Source organism: Lithobates pipiens, unplaced genomic scaffold, assembly GCF_037356315.1.
Source record: "Lithobates pipiens isolate NorthernLeopardFrog02 unplaced genomic scaffold, aLitPip1_a1.2 Scaffold_23, whole genome shotgun sequence".
NCBI lineage: Eukaryota > Metazoa > Chordata > Amphibia > Anura > Ranidae > Lithobates > Lithobates pipiens.
Window position 1 is genome coordinate 9,554,901 of NW_027507785.1, and position 17,075 is coordinate 9,571,975.

Consider the following 17,075-nt stretch of genomic DNA (forward strand, 5'->3'; position numbering starts at 1 on the left):
ACACTCCCACTGGGCTGGTTCCGAGAAAAACGTGGCACTCAATACACCCAGCTAAACTGTGTTCTACCACTTGCCGGTGATGACAGTGACACCTGCGGCCAAGGAAAACCCAGTGCAACCTAGCTGAACTGGTACCGAAATCATAATTTGGTAAAATTAGCCCTAAAACCCAACTGTGGTTTCAGGAATAATAATTTTCAAAAACATATAGTGCATGCTCATCAGGAGCCAGCACTACACTAGATTCTCTGTCTCGCCTCCTGTTGGCCCTTCATAGAATCCAGATTTCTCTGACCTCCCTGCAGTGTACCTTTTCTATCATTGCCCTGGACAACTCCCTTCTGCTCTCAAGCCAAGTAACTCAGTGTTCTGTCCCAGTCACTTTGACCATCGGAGCTTGTTGGGTGATAATCGGCTTCTGCCAGATAGTTTCTCCATTGTAACCACTCATATGAGGCTACCCCTGGTTAAAACTGCACAATCTACATATCGGGCAAAATCTGCTCTTGGTCTCATTCATGCTTGCAGAATTGTGTGAGTCATCCTAGCTAATCTTTCCTCTTCTATGTTGTTTTGTAGGCTTCAATGATGGTTTTTGTGAAAGGGTTGCTTCCAAAACCTTCTTCTCCATTGTCCTAACGACTGCCCAATTGACCTCTTGCCTGGAAGCTCTCCTCCCAGAGGTTGTGTTTTCCCTTTGTCTAATCTAGAGAAAACGTGAAGGGTTATAACCTGCCATCCACTTCACCTACAGGGGCGGGTTTCATTTTTGTGTAAAAAAAAAAAAAAAAAAGATGTGTTGCTACGTCTGTGTTTAGATTGCCATGGCTTCAATAAAAATCACCATACCCAACAAATATCCACTACCACTTATCCCCTTTTTAGTCAGATACAGGAGGCGCGAGTATTATCTCATTTGGACTTTCTATGTACAGTATCAGTAGCAGGTATTTCCTCTGAACAAGTTTTCCAGGATTTTGGGTTCGGAAGCCTTTTTCCCCCAAATGCCTCTGCCAAGAGGGTCAAGGAGCAAAGCCAGGGAGAATTTGAGGGGTCAATCTGATGAGACAATGTAATTCAGATTTGCCCAAAGAATTTAAAGAGATTACCCAGATTTCTGAGAATTGCTGATTTCCCCCTCCTGTAGCAACTTTAGCGATCTATGCATAGTTAAGGTTTGCTGGGATAGGTAAGGAAGTAAGGATACTCTGGTATCACTGAAAATCATCACATCCTGTGACCTGGCTGTCTGCATAATTTCTTCTTCATCTTAACCACTTGAGACCCGCGTTATAGCCCAATGACGGCTACAGCGCGGACCTCCTTTGCCGGGACTACGTCTATTGACGTCGTCCCGTGCACGAGCGGCCTGCGCGCCCCCTGAGGGTCTATGAGACTCGCCTGATCACTGATCCGAGCAAGGGGTCGATCCCGACCCCTTACCACGTGATCAGCTGTCAGCCAATGACAGCTGATCATGTGATACAACGGAGCCGGTAATCGGCTATTAATCCTCCTCGCGCTGTCAGCGCGAGGAGAAAAAAAAAGAGCCGATCACTGGCGGCCATGATCGGGACATCAGTCCCGATCACGGCCAGCCCTGCCAGTGCCCACCTGCCCCCTGCCAGTGCCACCTCATTAAAAAAATAAGTGCCCCCCGTCAGTGCCACCCAGCAGTGCCCATAGTGCCACCCAGCAATGCCCACAATCTGCCTCAACAACGGTGCTGCCCATCAGTGTCATCTACCAGTGCCCAGCAGTGCCACCTATCAGAGCCACCTATCAGTGCCCATCAGTCCCATCTATCAGTGGTACCTATCAGTGCCCCTTAGTGCCACCCATCCGTGCCACCCTATCCGCGCCCATCTTTGCCCATCAGTGCCGCCTTATCTGTGCCTATCGGTGCCACCTTATCTGTGCCTATTAGTGCCGCCTTAACTATGCCTATCAGTGCCCACCAATGCAGCCTATCAGTGCCGCCTCATCAGCGTACTTCAATGAAGGAGAAAAATGACCTGTTTGCAAAATTTTATAACAAACTATTAAACATGATTTTTTTTTTTTTGCATCTTTTTTTGTTTGTTTAGCAAAAAATAAAACTCCGAGCTGTAATTAAATACCACCAAAAGAAAGCTCTATTTGTGGGAAAAAAATGATAAAAATGTCATTTGGGTACAGTGTTGTATGACCGCGCAATTGTCATTCAAAGTGCATCAGCGCTGAAAGCTGAAAATTGGTCTGGGCATGAGGGGGGTTTAAGTGCCCAGTAAGCAAGTGGTTAAAAAAATAAAAATAATAATGTACATGACAGATCACGTATTTGGGGTAAGCGGCATATGTATTCCTCAGGCGCAGATGAATTCTGTCAATTTTTGTCTGGTGGGCTTTCAATTTTTGCAGCAGCTGTGATTGCAAAATAAATATCCTTTGAATCAGTTGTCTCCAGGAGACGTTGTTGCATCTGCTTTTGTTCTCTATATCTTTTTGGAATAGTAATTTTTGAATCTACGTGTTCATTTGGAGCTGTTTCATGGGCTTCCAATTGGTCTGTCAGCTCAGTAGTGGTGTTTTTCCACATATTCTACTCTTGTTCCCATGTCCCTTTTCTAATTCAATCATTTTCCTTCGTATAGGTATCTTCCAGGCATAAAAATAAATAAATAAAATAAATCTTACTGCCAGGGGCAGCCTATAGGGTGTCCAGAGGAAGATGGGGCCTGGAGTTGTTCTTTATTGATGAGAGGAGAATTAAATATGGGGTAAAGTAGGGATTTAGTTAGGAAGAATCAGTCAACTCAACAAATCAAGAATCCAATAAGGAGTTCCTCTACTAAGTCACACTAGGTACACACTGCATCCTGTGCATAGGGTCCTTTTGGCAAAGGTAAAGTAGAGCCTAAATTATTCAGAAGGAACATAAATTAGCTGCATTTGAAGATGATGTGCTGCCCAGATTTGTCTTTCCCCTCTGTAATAGAGAAATTGTATCAAGTTCAGGAAGTTACCAAACTCTAAAATGAACACGGCCAGACCTGAGCTCCTTAATCAGGGAGTCACTCTTAGCCCTTGTACGCACGGTCGGACATTCTGACAACCAAATCCGTTGGATTTTGTCCGACGGATTATGTCCGAAACTGTTGCATACACACGGTCGGACAAAGTTGTCGGAAAATCTGATTGTACATAACGTGATGACGTTATTTCGTTACGACGGGACTATGTTCAGGCTAGTAGCCAATAGCTTTGGTCTAGGAATTTGATCTGAGCATGCGTGGCACTTTGTCCGTTGGAGTAGGCTACACATGATCGGAGTATGTCCGATCGGAGCATTTTGTCGGAAAATATTACGGACAAGTTGGAAAACTTGGTCCGTCGGATATTCCGATGGAAACAGTCAGATGGAGACCACACACAGTCGGATTATTCCGACAAAACGGTCCGATAGGACACATTCTGTCGGACTCTCCGACCGTGTGTACAAGGGCTTAGGGTCTCCCTTCTCTAGACCATTTTTTCCTCCTTTGCCATGGTTCTCTCAAATATTTGGAAATTAACTCGAACTCTAACCTCAAGTTACACAGAACTATACAAATCCAGTTAACAACACCTTCTCAACTGTTTCAGAGAGGATCTAGAGCAGCCTTTCTCAACCTTTTCAACACAGAGGAACTTTTGAAATAGTTCTCCGGTCTCGGGGAACCCCTGCTAAAAATTTGTAATCTACAACTCATGATACATTAGTGTGATGGTCAGTGGGAAGAATGGTCCTTACACTTGTGGTCATTGGGAAGAATTACCTCCTTACAGATAGTTAGAAAAGATCAATGGTGTCAGTGGGAACTTATCTGAGAGGCAGAAATTGCCCAATGCTGAAGGAACCCCCAGCAACCTCTGGAGGAACCCTAGGGTTCCACAGGAACCCTGTTTGAGAATCACTGATCTAGAGAGATGCGTTGCCTGCATTCACCTTATCGGGTATTATCGTCCCTTTTTTTTTATAAACACAAATCTTTTACACTGATCTTAGTTCTATCAACTGTTGCAGATTTATCTACCATTTTTAAATGAGGCCCTCCAGAACAAAAATCTGAAAATGTATCTGGTTTGACTGCAAACCTTGACTTCACTACGAACTTGTGATTAGACCAAATCAGCAGGGGGCTAAACGTCATAAATACTATAGGGCAACCCTACTAGTCAGAACATTGGAGTGTTTTAAGTGCAGACCCAAAAAATGGATGGGATTCCTCAATGAACAATCCTTGAGAACCGTTCTGTGGTTCCAAAGATTGTATAGAAAACTTTCAATGGCACCAATGACTAAGCTGACTCAAAACCTGGATCTTTAGAAAATGGCAAATTAACTTGAAGGCTCCTCTCACTTCCCATCTGGGCTGGATGAATGGGTCATGAGATATTCAGGAAGTAGAAGGTAAATTTTAGCTACATCATATGATGTCGGACGCTTCCATACTCTGCAGGAGGTCAGGGAAAAACCTGGGGGTTTCCTCCTTCGGTTACTGGAAGTGGAGCCAGATCAAAAACTTTGATAAGCCTTCAATGGCACCTGCAATCTGTAGACAATATATACCCCTTGGAATGGCATCCCTGCCTAAATATTGATCAGCTCCTTGTATGTCTTAGTCATACAAACTAATTTTTGCTTTGCAGCACCTCCTCCTCAATTTGTGTGGCTGAATATAAAGGAGATAACCAAAAGATTTGCAGAGATTCTATGGGCTCTGCCAAGCTTCCATACATAAACAAGTGGTAACAGGATCTAGGTGAATCCCTCAACCAGGCCAATCGGCACAAAATGTGACTGGCCACCTCCAAGTGCTTGTACAAGATTCTGGCCCAGGAAAATCCATACAAAGTGCTTTTGCATTGGTATATGACTCCAAAGCCATGGAGCCAAATATGTCCTTAATGCTCCATTGACTTGCTTCTGAGGTTGTAGAGAACACAAATGTATCCATACTTGGTGGTCCTTATCATTTTTAGATACCTTTTTTTACAATGTGCTTCAAATGTTTCTGAATATTAACCTTGGGTTATGGGAGGCTCTACATAGGCCCCTTTTTAGACCTCAATAGCAAAAGATGGTGGGATTTGTGTTCCCAGTGGCTCGGCAAATGCTAGCTAGAGCCTGGAAGCAGTCATCAATTAACTTTTGCAAAAGTGAGGCAGAGACTCATGAGTTCAATGGTGCATGAGAAATTTGCCTCTATACTTAACGATACCCATGCCAAGTTTCTCAAGGTTTGGACACCATGGCTGAATTACAATAGCCACATAAACCTGGACTGCTCCCTTCATACTTCAATCCATAGTAACCTAGTGGTTGCTCTGGTCTCGAAGGACCTCTCTCTCCTTGCCCCCCCCCCTTCCTTAACCAGTTGCCGACCGCCGCACGACTATGTACGTCGACAGAATGGCACGGGCAGGCATATGGGCGTACCTGTACGTCCCTGCCTTCCCGCGGGTGGGGGGCCCGATCGGGCCCCCCCGGTGCCAGCGGCGGTCGGAATCCGTTCAGGAGCGATCCGGGATGAGGGGGCGGCCATTCATTCATGGCCACCCCCTTGCGATCGCTCCTGACGAATGGAAGTGCAGCATGACATCACTTCCTCTCCTGTAATGTAAACACAGGCAGAGGAAGTGATGTAATCTCTCCTCCGTGTCTGTATTTTTCGTTCCGGCACCGAGGAGAGAGGATCGGTAAATTGCACCAACACTACACTACACAGTAGAACATGCCAGGCACACTCACACCCCCCCCTTCACCCCCCGATCACCCCTGCCCCCCCAGTCACAGTGACACCAATTGCATTTTTTTTTTTTTTTATTGCATTGGTGTCATTTGTGACTGTAATAACTGTTAGGGCAGTTAGGGTTAGCCCCCTTTAATTCTAGGGTACCCCCCTAATCCCCCCAATAAAGGTTTAACCCCGTGATCACCCCCCGTCGCCAGTGTCACTAAGGCTGGGTTCACATTGCAGCGGTTTATGAGAACGGATGTGATTCACACTGCAGTGCAAATCACATCCGATCTCTGTGCGATGCGAGTTCAGCCATACAGATAGTATGGCTGAATTCGCATCGCACCCGCCGCACCCGCCGCAAACTCGCACGGGACCCTTTTTTGGTCCGCAGCAGAATCGGATCGCATGGGTGTTCACACCATGCGATCCGATTCCTGTCCGAGTTTGCAGATCGCACTGCGATATGCGAACTGATCTGGGGGTGTCATTAACATTTCACTGACACTCCCAGCAGTTCGCATAGGGCAGTGTGAACTGCCGCCGGGAGGCATGCGATGCGGGAACCCGCCGCGGATTTGTGGCGTTCCCGCATCGCTCCAGTGTGAACCCAGCCTAATAAGCGATCGTTTTTCTGATCGCTGTATTAGTGTCACAGGTGACGCTAGTTAGGCAAGTATTTAGGTTCGCTGCAGCTTTTTATAGCGCCAGGGACCCCCATATACTACCGCATAAAGCCCCCTGATTGCCCCCTAGTTAACCCTTTCACCAGTGATCACCATATAACTGTTACAGGTGACGCTGGTTGGTTCGTTATTTTTTTATAGTTTCAGGGCACCCGCCATTTATTACCTAATAAAGGTTTAACCCCCTGATCACCCGGCGGGTGATATAAGTTTGAGGGTCAGATAGGGTCTGCGTCGCCCCAGGCAGCGTCAGGTTAGTGCCAGTACCGCTAACACCCACGCACAAAGCATACACCTCCCTTAGTAATATAGTATCTGATCAGATCTATATTAGCGTCGCCAGCAGTTTAGGTTTCCCAAAACGCATTGTTAGCGGGATCAGCCCAGATACCTGCTAGCACCTGCGTTTAGCCCCTCCGCCAAGCCCAGCCCAGCCCACCCAAGTGCAGTATCGATCGATCACTGTCACTTACAAAACACAACACACATAACTGCAGCGTTCGCAGAGTCAGGCCTGATCTCTGCGATCGCTAACAGTTTTTTTTGTAGGCGGCATTAGAAATCCTGAAGGCGGTTCTTGGCTTTCGGGGCCCCGTACACGGCTAGGCTCCCAAAAAGTCCCACACATGTGGTATCCCCCTACTCAGGAGAAGCAGCAGAATTTATTTTGGGGTGTCATTTCACATATGCCCATAGCATGTGTGAGCAATATATCATTTAGTGACAACTTTGTGAAAAAAAAAATAAAAAAAAAAGTTTGTAATATTCCCACAACTTGTGGCAAAATATAAAATATTCCATGGACTCAACATGCCTCTCACCAAATAGCTTGGGGTATCTACTTTCTAAAATGGGGTCATTTGTGGGGGTTTTGTGCCATCTTGGCATTTTATGGCCTTCAAAACTGTAATAGGTAGTGAGGAGTGAAGTCAAAAATTTACGCCCTTAGAAAGCCTGAAGGCGGTGCTTGGTTTTCGGGGCCCCGTACGCGGCTAGGCTCCCAAAAAGTCCCACATATGTGGTATCCCCGTACTCAGGAGAAGCAGCAGAATTTATTTTGGGGTGTCATTTCACATATGCCCATGGCATGCATGAGCAATATATCATTTAGTGACAACTTTGTGAAAAAAAAAATTAAATAAATAAAAGTTTGTAATTTTCCCGCAACTTGTGGCAAAATATAAAATATTCCATGGACTCAACATGCCACTCAGCAAATAGCTTGGGGTGTCTACTTTCTAAAATGGGGTCATTTGTGGGGGTTTTGTGCCATCTTGGCATTTTATGGCCTTCAAAACTGTGATAGGTAGTGTGGAGTGAAATTACAAATGTATGCCCTTAGAAATCCTGAAGGCGGTGCTTGGTTTTCGGGGCCCCGTACGCGGCTAGGCTTCCAAAAAGTCGACCACATGTGGTATCCTCGTACTCAGGAGAAGCAGCAGAATGTATTTTGGGGTACAATTCCACATATAACCATAGCATGTGTGAGCAATATATCATTTAGTGACAACTTTGTGTAAAAAAAAAAAAAAAAAAAAAAAATTTATTTGTCATTATTTAATCGCTTGAGGCAAAAAAATAAAATATTCAATGGGCTCAACATGCCTCTTATCAATTTCCTTAGGGTGTCTACTTTCCAAAATGGGGTCATTTGGGGGGGTTTTGTACTGCCCTGCCATTTTAGCACCTCAAGAAATGAGATAGGCAGTCATAAACTAAAAGCTGCGTAAATTCCAGAAAACGTACCTTAGTTTGTAGATGTGACAACTTTTGCGCAAACCAATAAATATACAGTTATTGATATTTTTTTTACCAAAGACATGTGGCTGAATACATTTTGGCCTAAATGTATGACTAAAATTGAGTTTATTGGATTTTTCTAATAACAAAAAGTAGAAAATATCATTATTTTTTCAAAATTTGCGGTCTTTTTACGTTTATATCGCAAAAAATAAAAATCGCAGAGTCAGTCAAATACCTTTAAAAGAAAGCTCTATTTGTGGGAAAAAAAGGACGCAAATTTTGTTTGGGTACAACATTGCATGACCGCGCAATTACCAGTTAAAGCAGCGCAGTGCCAAATTGTAAAAAGACCTCTGGTCATTGACCAGCAAAATGGTCCGGTCTGAAAGTGGTTAATTATGGAGGCATCTTCACTCAATCAGTTGACTAAAAAATGTGTAGAAATTAATACTATCAAACACAATTGTCACCTGTGAGAAGGGTTCAAGGTGGGGCAATACAACCCGCCCACCTGCTGTCTCTCTTGCCTTAATCTGTTCTACATTAGAAGCTAGAGGACCCTTAACTTTCTTTGATTTGTCACAGTAATGGATCAAGTGCTCTTTGTAGAGTTGTAATCGTCTACTATGTTGGGTCTGAATACTGTGTTCTGTATGTAGTAAAGACCTGAACACTTCATTAAATCCATTATTTATAGAAAAAGCTGCCGAGCCAAGCTGAACACACTGCTTGTGATTTATTGTACAGTTTGTGCCGAAAATGCAGCCCAGTGGTCTGAATGGGACCAGGGAATGAATTAATCAAAGAGAAAATAGGTTGGGACTTTACATGAGACCACGACACCAGTACATTGGTCTCCATCCCCGATAATATGAGATCAGAACGGGAGATAGGGGCAAGAGGGGCAATTGGGACTTTACATGAAACAACGCACTACGGCATAATGAGTCATTAACATAGGGTAAAAAAAAGAGATAAATATTTATTAGTACCCTATGGGAGCATAGTGCATTTGATGATACAAAGATTATAATTCATACATATATTATACAGTAAGACATAAATGTTATTAAATCACATTAATAATAAATAGTAGCATAGTAAATAATGTAGCACCTGGTCACTAATAATAACAAACACTACCCCCAACAACTAAATAGATAAGTAAAACCAGAATAGGGTTAATGACTCAATTATCGAGTATGATAAATATAATAATGCTGTGGCATGGCAGCAAGTAAATAGGCTCGTAGATAGGCTCGACGCGTTTCGTGGAAGATGGTCCACTCATCAGGAGCTGTTTATTGGAAGTGCCTAATGTTAATGACTCATTATTGCGTTGTTTCATGTAAAGTCCCAATTGCCCCTATCTCCCGTTCTGAAAGAATGAATTAAACTATACCAACCAAAGGAAATAATAGTGAGGTCCCTATAAAATGAATCATGTACCTCACCTACTGTTTTTAAATTTAATAATGCATGTGAAATTAAAGATAAAGCAACTTTACTATAGCCAGTTTTACATAATGTCCCTTCTTTTTTTTTTGTTCTCCATACAGGTGGATTGATGAACCAAACTTTTGGTCACGTTGGTCTTCATCATCCCAACTGAACTTTCCTGGCAATGGTCACGTTGGTCTTCATTGTCAATTGAGTCACCCTGGAGACAAGTAGTTATGGGTGTTCTGAGTGCCTGAAAGTCTTTACTGGAGGATTCACTTTGGACACCAGCCATATCGGTGTTCTGCATTTCTTGATTGTTTTGAATATTCTTCAGCATTGATCCAACCTCTCGGGGGGGGGGGGGGGGGGCAACAGAAGAGAAGTTATTTCAGGGTTCTGGAAGTGCACGACTGTAAGCTCAACACAAGAGAGAAACTTTACCTTACTGCAAAATCAGACCTAACTAAATCCCAGATGGAACACATAGAAGGGAAGCCATATCTGTCTGCTGAATGCATCTTGGCTTTTGCAGTTCAACCAAACCTTGGACCCGAAGGAGTTCACACTAAAGTGAAGAGGTATTTTTGTGCCAAATGTGGCAAAGCTTTCTCAGTAAAGTCAAAACTTATCACACACGAGAGGGTCCATACAGGGGAGAAGCCGTTTCGCTGCGACAAATGTGGCAAAGCTTACGCAACAAAGGCCAATCTTATCACACACGAGAGGGGTCATACAGGGGAGAAGCCATTTCAGTGTCCTGAATGTGGCAAAGCTTTTACATCCAATGCGCAGCTTACCAGTCATAAGATTGTCCACACTGGAGCCAAACCATTTGGGTGTTCAGAATGCGACAAAGCTTTCTTAAGGAAGTCAGATCTTCGCAGACATCAGATGCTTCACACAAACTCGTTTCGGTGTTCTGAATGTGACACGGCTTTCAAAACAAGGTCACAACTTCTCAGACACCAGAGGTTTCACACCGGAGAGAAGCCATATCCGTGCACAAAATGTGATAAAGCTTTTACACAAATGGCGCGTCTTATTACGCACCAGATGGTTCACACCGGTGAGAACCTCCATCGGTGTTCTGACTGCGGCAAAGCTTTCGCATGGAAGGCTGCTCTTATAATGCACCAGAAGGCTCACCATCTTAAAAAGCCTTATTATTGTTCGGAATGTGACAAAGCTTTTACAGCGAAGTCACTGTTTATCCTACACCGAAGGGTCCATACTAGAGAGAAGCCGTATCAGTGTTCTGAGTGCAACAAAGCTTTTTCATGGAAATCGAACTTCATCACGCACCAAAGGCTTCACACTGGAGAGAAACCCTATTGGTGCTCTGAATGCAACAAACCTTTTAGAGAGAAGTCAAACCTTATTATGCACCAGAGGGTCCACACCGGAGAGAAGCCGTATCCATGTTCCGAATGTAACAAAGCCTTTAGGGTGAAATCTATGCTGCTCAGGCACGAGAGGGTCCACACCGGGGTGAAGCCATTTTGCTGTTCGAAGTGTGACAAAGCTTTTTCATTGAAAGGAAACCTTATCATGCACGAGAGGATTCACACTGGAGAAAAGCCGTACAAGTGTTCCGAATGCGACAGAGCTTTTACAGGGAAGGCAGAGCTTATCGTACATGAGAGGACCCACACTGGAGAGAAGCCGTATCAGTGTAGTGAATGTGACAAAGCTTTTAAAATTAAGTCCGATCTTGTCAATCACAAGAGGGTGCACACCGGAGAGAGGCCATATCAATGTTCTGAATGCGACAAAGCGTTTGCAAGGAGGTCAAACCTCGTCAAACACCGGATGATTCACATGAGAGAGAAACCGTTTCAGTGTTCTGAATGTGGTAAAGCTTTTATAGTAATGGCAGGTCTTCTCAAACACGAGAAGGTTCATGCTGGAGGAAAACCATATGTAGAGAAGCCTTTTCATTGTTCCGAATGTGATAAAGCTTTTGCACAGAAGACGCATCTTATCAGACATGAGAAGCTTCACACGGGAGAGAAGCCGTTTCAATGTTCTGAATGTGATAAAACTTTTATACAGAAGACGCATCTTATCAGGCACCTGAAGGTTCACACTGGAAATAAATTGTGTTCGGAATTGGACAAAGCTTCTCCGGCACCAGAGGTTTCCCGGCCTTCATCCTCAGCTGCAGAGAGGAAACTCTAGGAGAAGGGGTTACTAAAAGGGGCAGCAGCTATGAAAATGTTGGGGTGTCCAGGGGCGGAATGACCATTTGACCACTCGGGCACTGCCCGAGGTCCCCGGGCCACTAGGGGGCCCCATCAGGGTTGCCAGCCTCAGTAAAACCAGGGACAGTATGTAAAAATCTGTTTTTTTTTTTACATCTGTCTCTGAAATGTCCCTTACCGACATCCTTTTGGTCTAAAAATCAGATTATAGCTGCCCCACCTCTCCAGTACCTTTTCAGCCAACAGAAACATGTCTGTGTATACTGTGTGTACATGTATGTGTATACTGTATGTATGTGTGTGTGTTTGTGTATACTATGTGGCCCCATAATCTCTGATTGCCTGGGGGCCCCATAATCTTCTACTGCCCGGAGGCCCCATAATCTCCTATTGCCCGGGGGCCCCATGAGTTGTCAGTCTGCCCCTGGGGGTGCCCCAGCAGTTTAACTCCCCATGTCACCCAACTATCTAGTGGAAAGGTACAATGATACTTTGAAAAGCAAACTTGCTACAATTTATGAGCAGGAATGTAATGGGTGATGCAATACGTTTAGTGCTCATGTCCATCACGCCTAGAGAGCCATGGGATACGTTACCTTTTTAAATTTAAAGGGTTAAAAGCTGCAAAGATTTTGGGGTGTCCCATCAGTTTCACACCCCATGTCATCCAACAATCTAGTGGAAGGTACAATGATACATTGAAAAACAAACTTCATGATCAAACAAGAATGTAATGGATGGATGGATAGATTGAGTTTAGTGCTTATGTCCATCAGGCTCACACCTAGAGAGCCATGGAATACTTTACCTTTTTGAGATACTTTTTGGACAAGCACCAATGGCTGAACTTTGTTTTCCTTAATGATTCTCCTCCCTTTTTTTTTTTTTTTTTTGTTGCGTATGAAGCTTTGATTGAACGTGTTCTTCATTTGCATCAAAAATTAAATGATCTGAGTTCCTAAGTGTTTCCTTTATTTCCAGATCCCCAGCTAATACATAAATAGCTCTATCTCTCTTACGTAGTGGTCAAGCGGCATTTTTGCAAGCCTCTGCAGCCAAGCTTAAGGGCTCCTACTAAAGCTGTCCATACAATGATCAAAATTTGGCCGGTTCAGCAGGGACTGCATACATTTTGATCAATGTGTGGCCAGCTCTTCTTGAGAGAAGTTGATCTTTGACTGGTGTCAGTTGAAAGGACATGTTAGCCCTTGTACACACGGTCGGAGATTCCGACAACCAAATCCATCGGATTTCATCCGTCGGATCTTGTCCGAAACTGTTGCATACACACGGTCGGACAAAGTTGTCGAAAAATCCGATCTTTCAGAACGTGATGACATAATTTCGTTACGATGGGACTATGTTCAGGCTAGTAGCCAATAGCTTTGGTCTAGGAATTTGATCTGAGCATGCATGGCACTTTGTCTGATCGGATCATGTTGTTGGAAAATTTTATAGCCCTGCTCTAAAACTTTATTGGTTGGATATTCCGACGGAAACAGTCCGATGGAGCCCACACATGGTCGGATTATCCGACAACACAGTCCGATCGGACATTTTCCGTCGGAATATCCGACCGTGTGTACAAGGGCTTATTGTGTGGTTGGAGTCTGGTGGGTTTTTTTTTTTTTTTTTTCTGACTGAATGAAAAAGAAAAAAAAAAAACTCTATACAGTATGGCCAGCTGAAGATAATCTGGGCATGTCTCCCATTGCAAATAGGTTCCTCTCTCCTCTGTGACGACAGCACTCCCAGGTATGTCTGTGACTGGGACCCAGCTAAGGAGGAGTCACTGGTGAAAAAGGTGCTTCCTATGTATCGCTTATCTGGTGAAGGCAGGAACATTGTGAAGGCCTCTCTTGCACCTCCTGCCCAACACTCTTAAAGGAGGAAACGGAGAGTGTGAAGGCACGGAGTAGCATGAGTGCCGGAGTAGCTGGCTGGTGATGTCCATTTGTAGGCAGGTTGCCTACAAGTTGGGCTCTGCTTTAACTTAGTTAAGTAAAGGGTGTGAGGAAGGGTTTAACTTTTCTAGGCTCCTTTCCCGGGTTTTTTTTTTTTTTAGGTCCTGCCTTCCCACCCGAATGTACTATAAAAAGGGGGCAGTTTGGGGCCGGGAAGGTCTGGGAGCCTGTGCTGACGCTCCCAACGTGTGCCTGCTGCCATGAACTGGGTTCCCTAAAGGAATCTACCTTGGAAAACTTGACTGCCAGACCACTACCATTCTATTGGGAATGCCATATATGGACTCAAACCTGGGGCACGGGCAAACCGGAATTGTATATCTAACATTGCCCTTTTGCTTAGAAGTGTGAGCACCTGTGCAATGCGCACTAGCATAGGGTAACACTGGGAGGTCAAGGGAATCGGCCAAGGATAGGTGGAGCAAGGCACCACATCCCCACATTAATTGAAAAAAACGAAATGGGCATTGGAATGAGGGGACTTTTAAGGTGCCTAAAACAATGAGAAACTATATCATGTATAGTAAAAGTAACACATTTTTATTTAATTTATTTCTTAAAAAAGATATAACAATCTTTAGTTTAAAGTCTCGAAGAGAATCACGTTGTTATACAGTAGTTATACTTCACTCTTTAATGTTTTAGTCTGATTTATGCAATTTTAAACTAAAAGATTGTTATTTTTTTTTTACTTGTATTAAATATATTTTCTACTTGTATTAAATATATTTTTTACTTGTATGAAATAAAAATGTGTTACTTTAACTATACATGATATAGTTTCAGGCACCTTTAAAAAATCCCCTTATTCCAATTTCCATTTTTTTCAATAAGTTCACATTGGTTTCCTGGTGCTGGAACTTCGGTTTAATTAATGCTATGCTTGCTTACACCTACCACTAAGGCCTGGTTGGCTAATTGTTTCATCTGTTGTTTGGAACCATTGGCGGCTGGTGACACCCCCCCCCCCCCCGCGTGCTCGCGGTCAATCAGCACTTACCCCATCTAGGTCACGGGCGGGCAGCGCTCCTACGGGCGGTGAGTTGCAGCTTCCATTGCATCGTCTGACCCTCTGCATATCACAACTGCTTCCACCATGCGTCTCCTCCCTCCTCCTCCTCCTCCTAGGCGTCCAATAGAAGACTGGTCTCAGGACCCGCTTCCTAATTGGTCGGGAGGAGGATCAGTGTGACCATAGCGAATATTCATTCGCTATTGACACACAACTGGGTGGGCTTGGAGCGCAGTGCTCTATGGCCTGAGCCCACCCTTTTTTTATGCCTATTAGAACCTCTGGCTCTAATCACATACTTCAAACTCCCCCCCCCCATTGGAATCCATGCATCTGGCGCAATGCACGTAGATTAGGGGGGCAGACGCATGGCTGGGGGGCGGCACCCGTGCATTCTTAATGGACGGGCCGCCACTGTTTGGAACTCACCTATATGGAGTGATGACAGGTGGACATAAACCTCAGGATAGGCACAGTTCTTGCTGAAAGAGGAATTAAGTAGTCCAGATCACAAGGCACGGAGTCAACTTCAGGATCACAAGCCAAGATCAGTTAAAACGGCAGAGAATCAGTATTGGGGTCACAAGTCGGGGTCATGGGCGTCCGCAGAACTTTTTCCAGGGGGGGGCATCATTTTAAGGCCACTCATGCTCCGCCCCTTTTCAACAATCTTATGAAAATCTTTCCACTGGTAATAAATATGTGTTTATATAACAGATAATTCATCTTTACTTTGTATTGGAAGTGACTCTGGCGGCTGTGTTCCATGCCCATATAGCCTAGAGAATGTACATCTTTTTACATTGCAATACATCTGTTGTGGCCATATTTTGATCTCATACTGTCACTGTATTGGCTGTTTTCATCAAGATAAAAATATGGCCACAACAGATGTATTGCAATGTAAAAAGATGTACATTGTCTAGGCTATATGGGCATGGTACCCAGCCACCTGAGTAACCTTGCAGACGCCCATGCTTTCAAAAACCAGCCCTGGAAAAAATTTCATACCAGCCTCACAGCATTATTATACCAGCCCAACAGCATAACGTCATTATTTTCTTGTTCATGAAAGGGAAAACCATACATTTTAAAGCACATTTGATGAAGAGCGTATTATATATAGATATGAAATCACATAAGGCTTATAATATATATTTTTTTTCAAATTCCAGTTAATAGTGGTAAGTGATCAATCATCAAGGGGGACCCCAGGAACTCAGAACGTGGGGGGGGGGGCACCTTCTGCAGAAAGAATACTCTAAGGTAAGGGGGGTGGGTTACTAACATAAGGAGGAAACCCTTTATATCAGTGCCCCTTACATTATCGTATTCACTCCCCCCTTACATCAGTGATCCCCCCCTGACTGGCCTGGCGGTGCTTTCACTGACCTCCTCTCAGGTGCACTGTGCAGGGCTCAGTCAGTCGGCTGCAGCTTGGTGGCTTTGGTTTTATCCTATAGTCTCCTGTCCACAGTCCACACAAGTGTGACTTCTCCCATGACCCCCATCCCGGCGGCGCTCCCACTCTTGACTCCTCTCCAGACTCCCTCAGAGACTGCAGACATGCTACAGGAGATGGTCAGAGACTGCAGACTTGATGCAAGAGCTCAATGCAGCCTCACCAGTGCCCACCAAATGCAGCCTCACTGTGCCCATCAAATGCAGCCTCACTGTGTCCATCATTGAAGCCCCTCCTGTGCCCCTTGTCCCAGTCTGCAGTCCCTGTCTGTGGGAAGGTGTGTTGTTGATGCTTGGTACGGTACCTTGCATGCCAGAAGGATATCCATGACGGGCAGCAGCAGGCAGGGTCTGTTGTCATTTTGGATGGGGACGGTGCTCCTTCCAGAGGATCTGTCTGCTGTGAGATGGAGTGGTCCCTGGCCACCTGCACCTTCAGCCATCCTCATTTTCCGGCCCCAGTCAGCCTGTCCTCTGGTCCTGGGGAAGTGGAGAGCACTGGGTGGGAGTTGGACAGAAGGGAGAGTGTACTAGAGAGTAGAGAGTACTGGCGGGGTTGGAGAACACATGGGTGGGGGCAAAGAGCGAGGGGGAGTGGAGATCACAGGGGTGGGGAGCAGAGAGCGCTGGGGGGGCAATAAGAACAGGGGTAGAGAGCACGGTAGGCTGAGAGCACTGGGGGGGCTAAGAGTGTGGGGCGGTGAAGAGCACTGGGGGGGGGCAGAAAAACAGGGGTGGAGAGCACGGGGGCTGGAGAGTACTGGGGGGGTACAAAGAGCAGGGGGGAGTGGAGAGCACCAGTG

The 17,075-nt window shown here is 44.9% G+C and overlaps 1 protein-coding gene across 1 annotated transcript in view; it reads left to right on the top strand.

The window, feature by feature from the left end:
- The first annotated feature begins 9,984 nt into the window (after nucleotides 1-9,984).
- LOC143927190 (uncharacterized) overlaps nucleotides 9,985-17,075 on the top strand; it is a 32,614-nt gene continuing 25,523 nt past the window's right edge. The window contains exon 1 of the mRNA XM_077451166.1: nucleotides 9,985-11,649. Within this exon, the coding sequence (XP_077307292.1) occupies nucleotides 10,109-11,649 (1,541 nt within the window). The 5' untranslated portion in view covers nucleotides 9,985-10,108. The remainder of the gene's footprint in view (nucleotides 11,650-17,075) is intronic.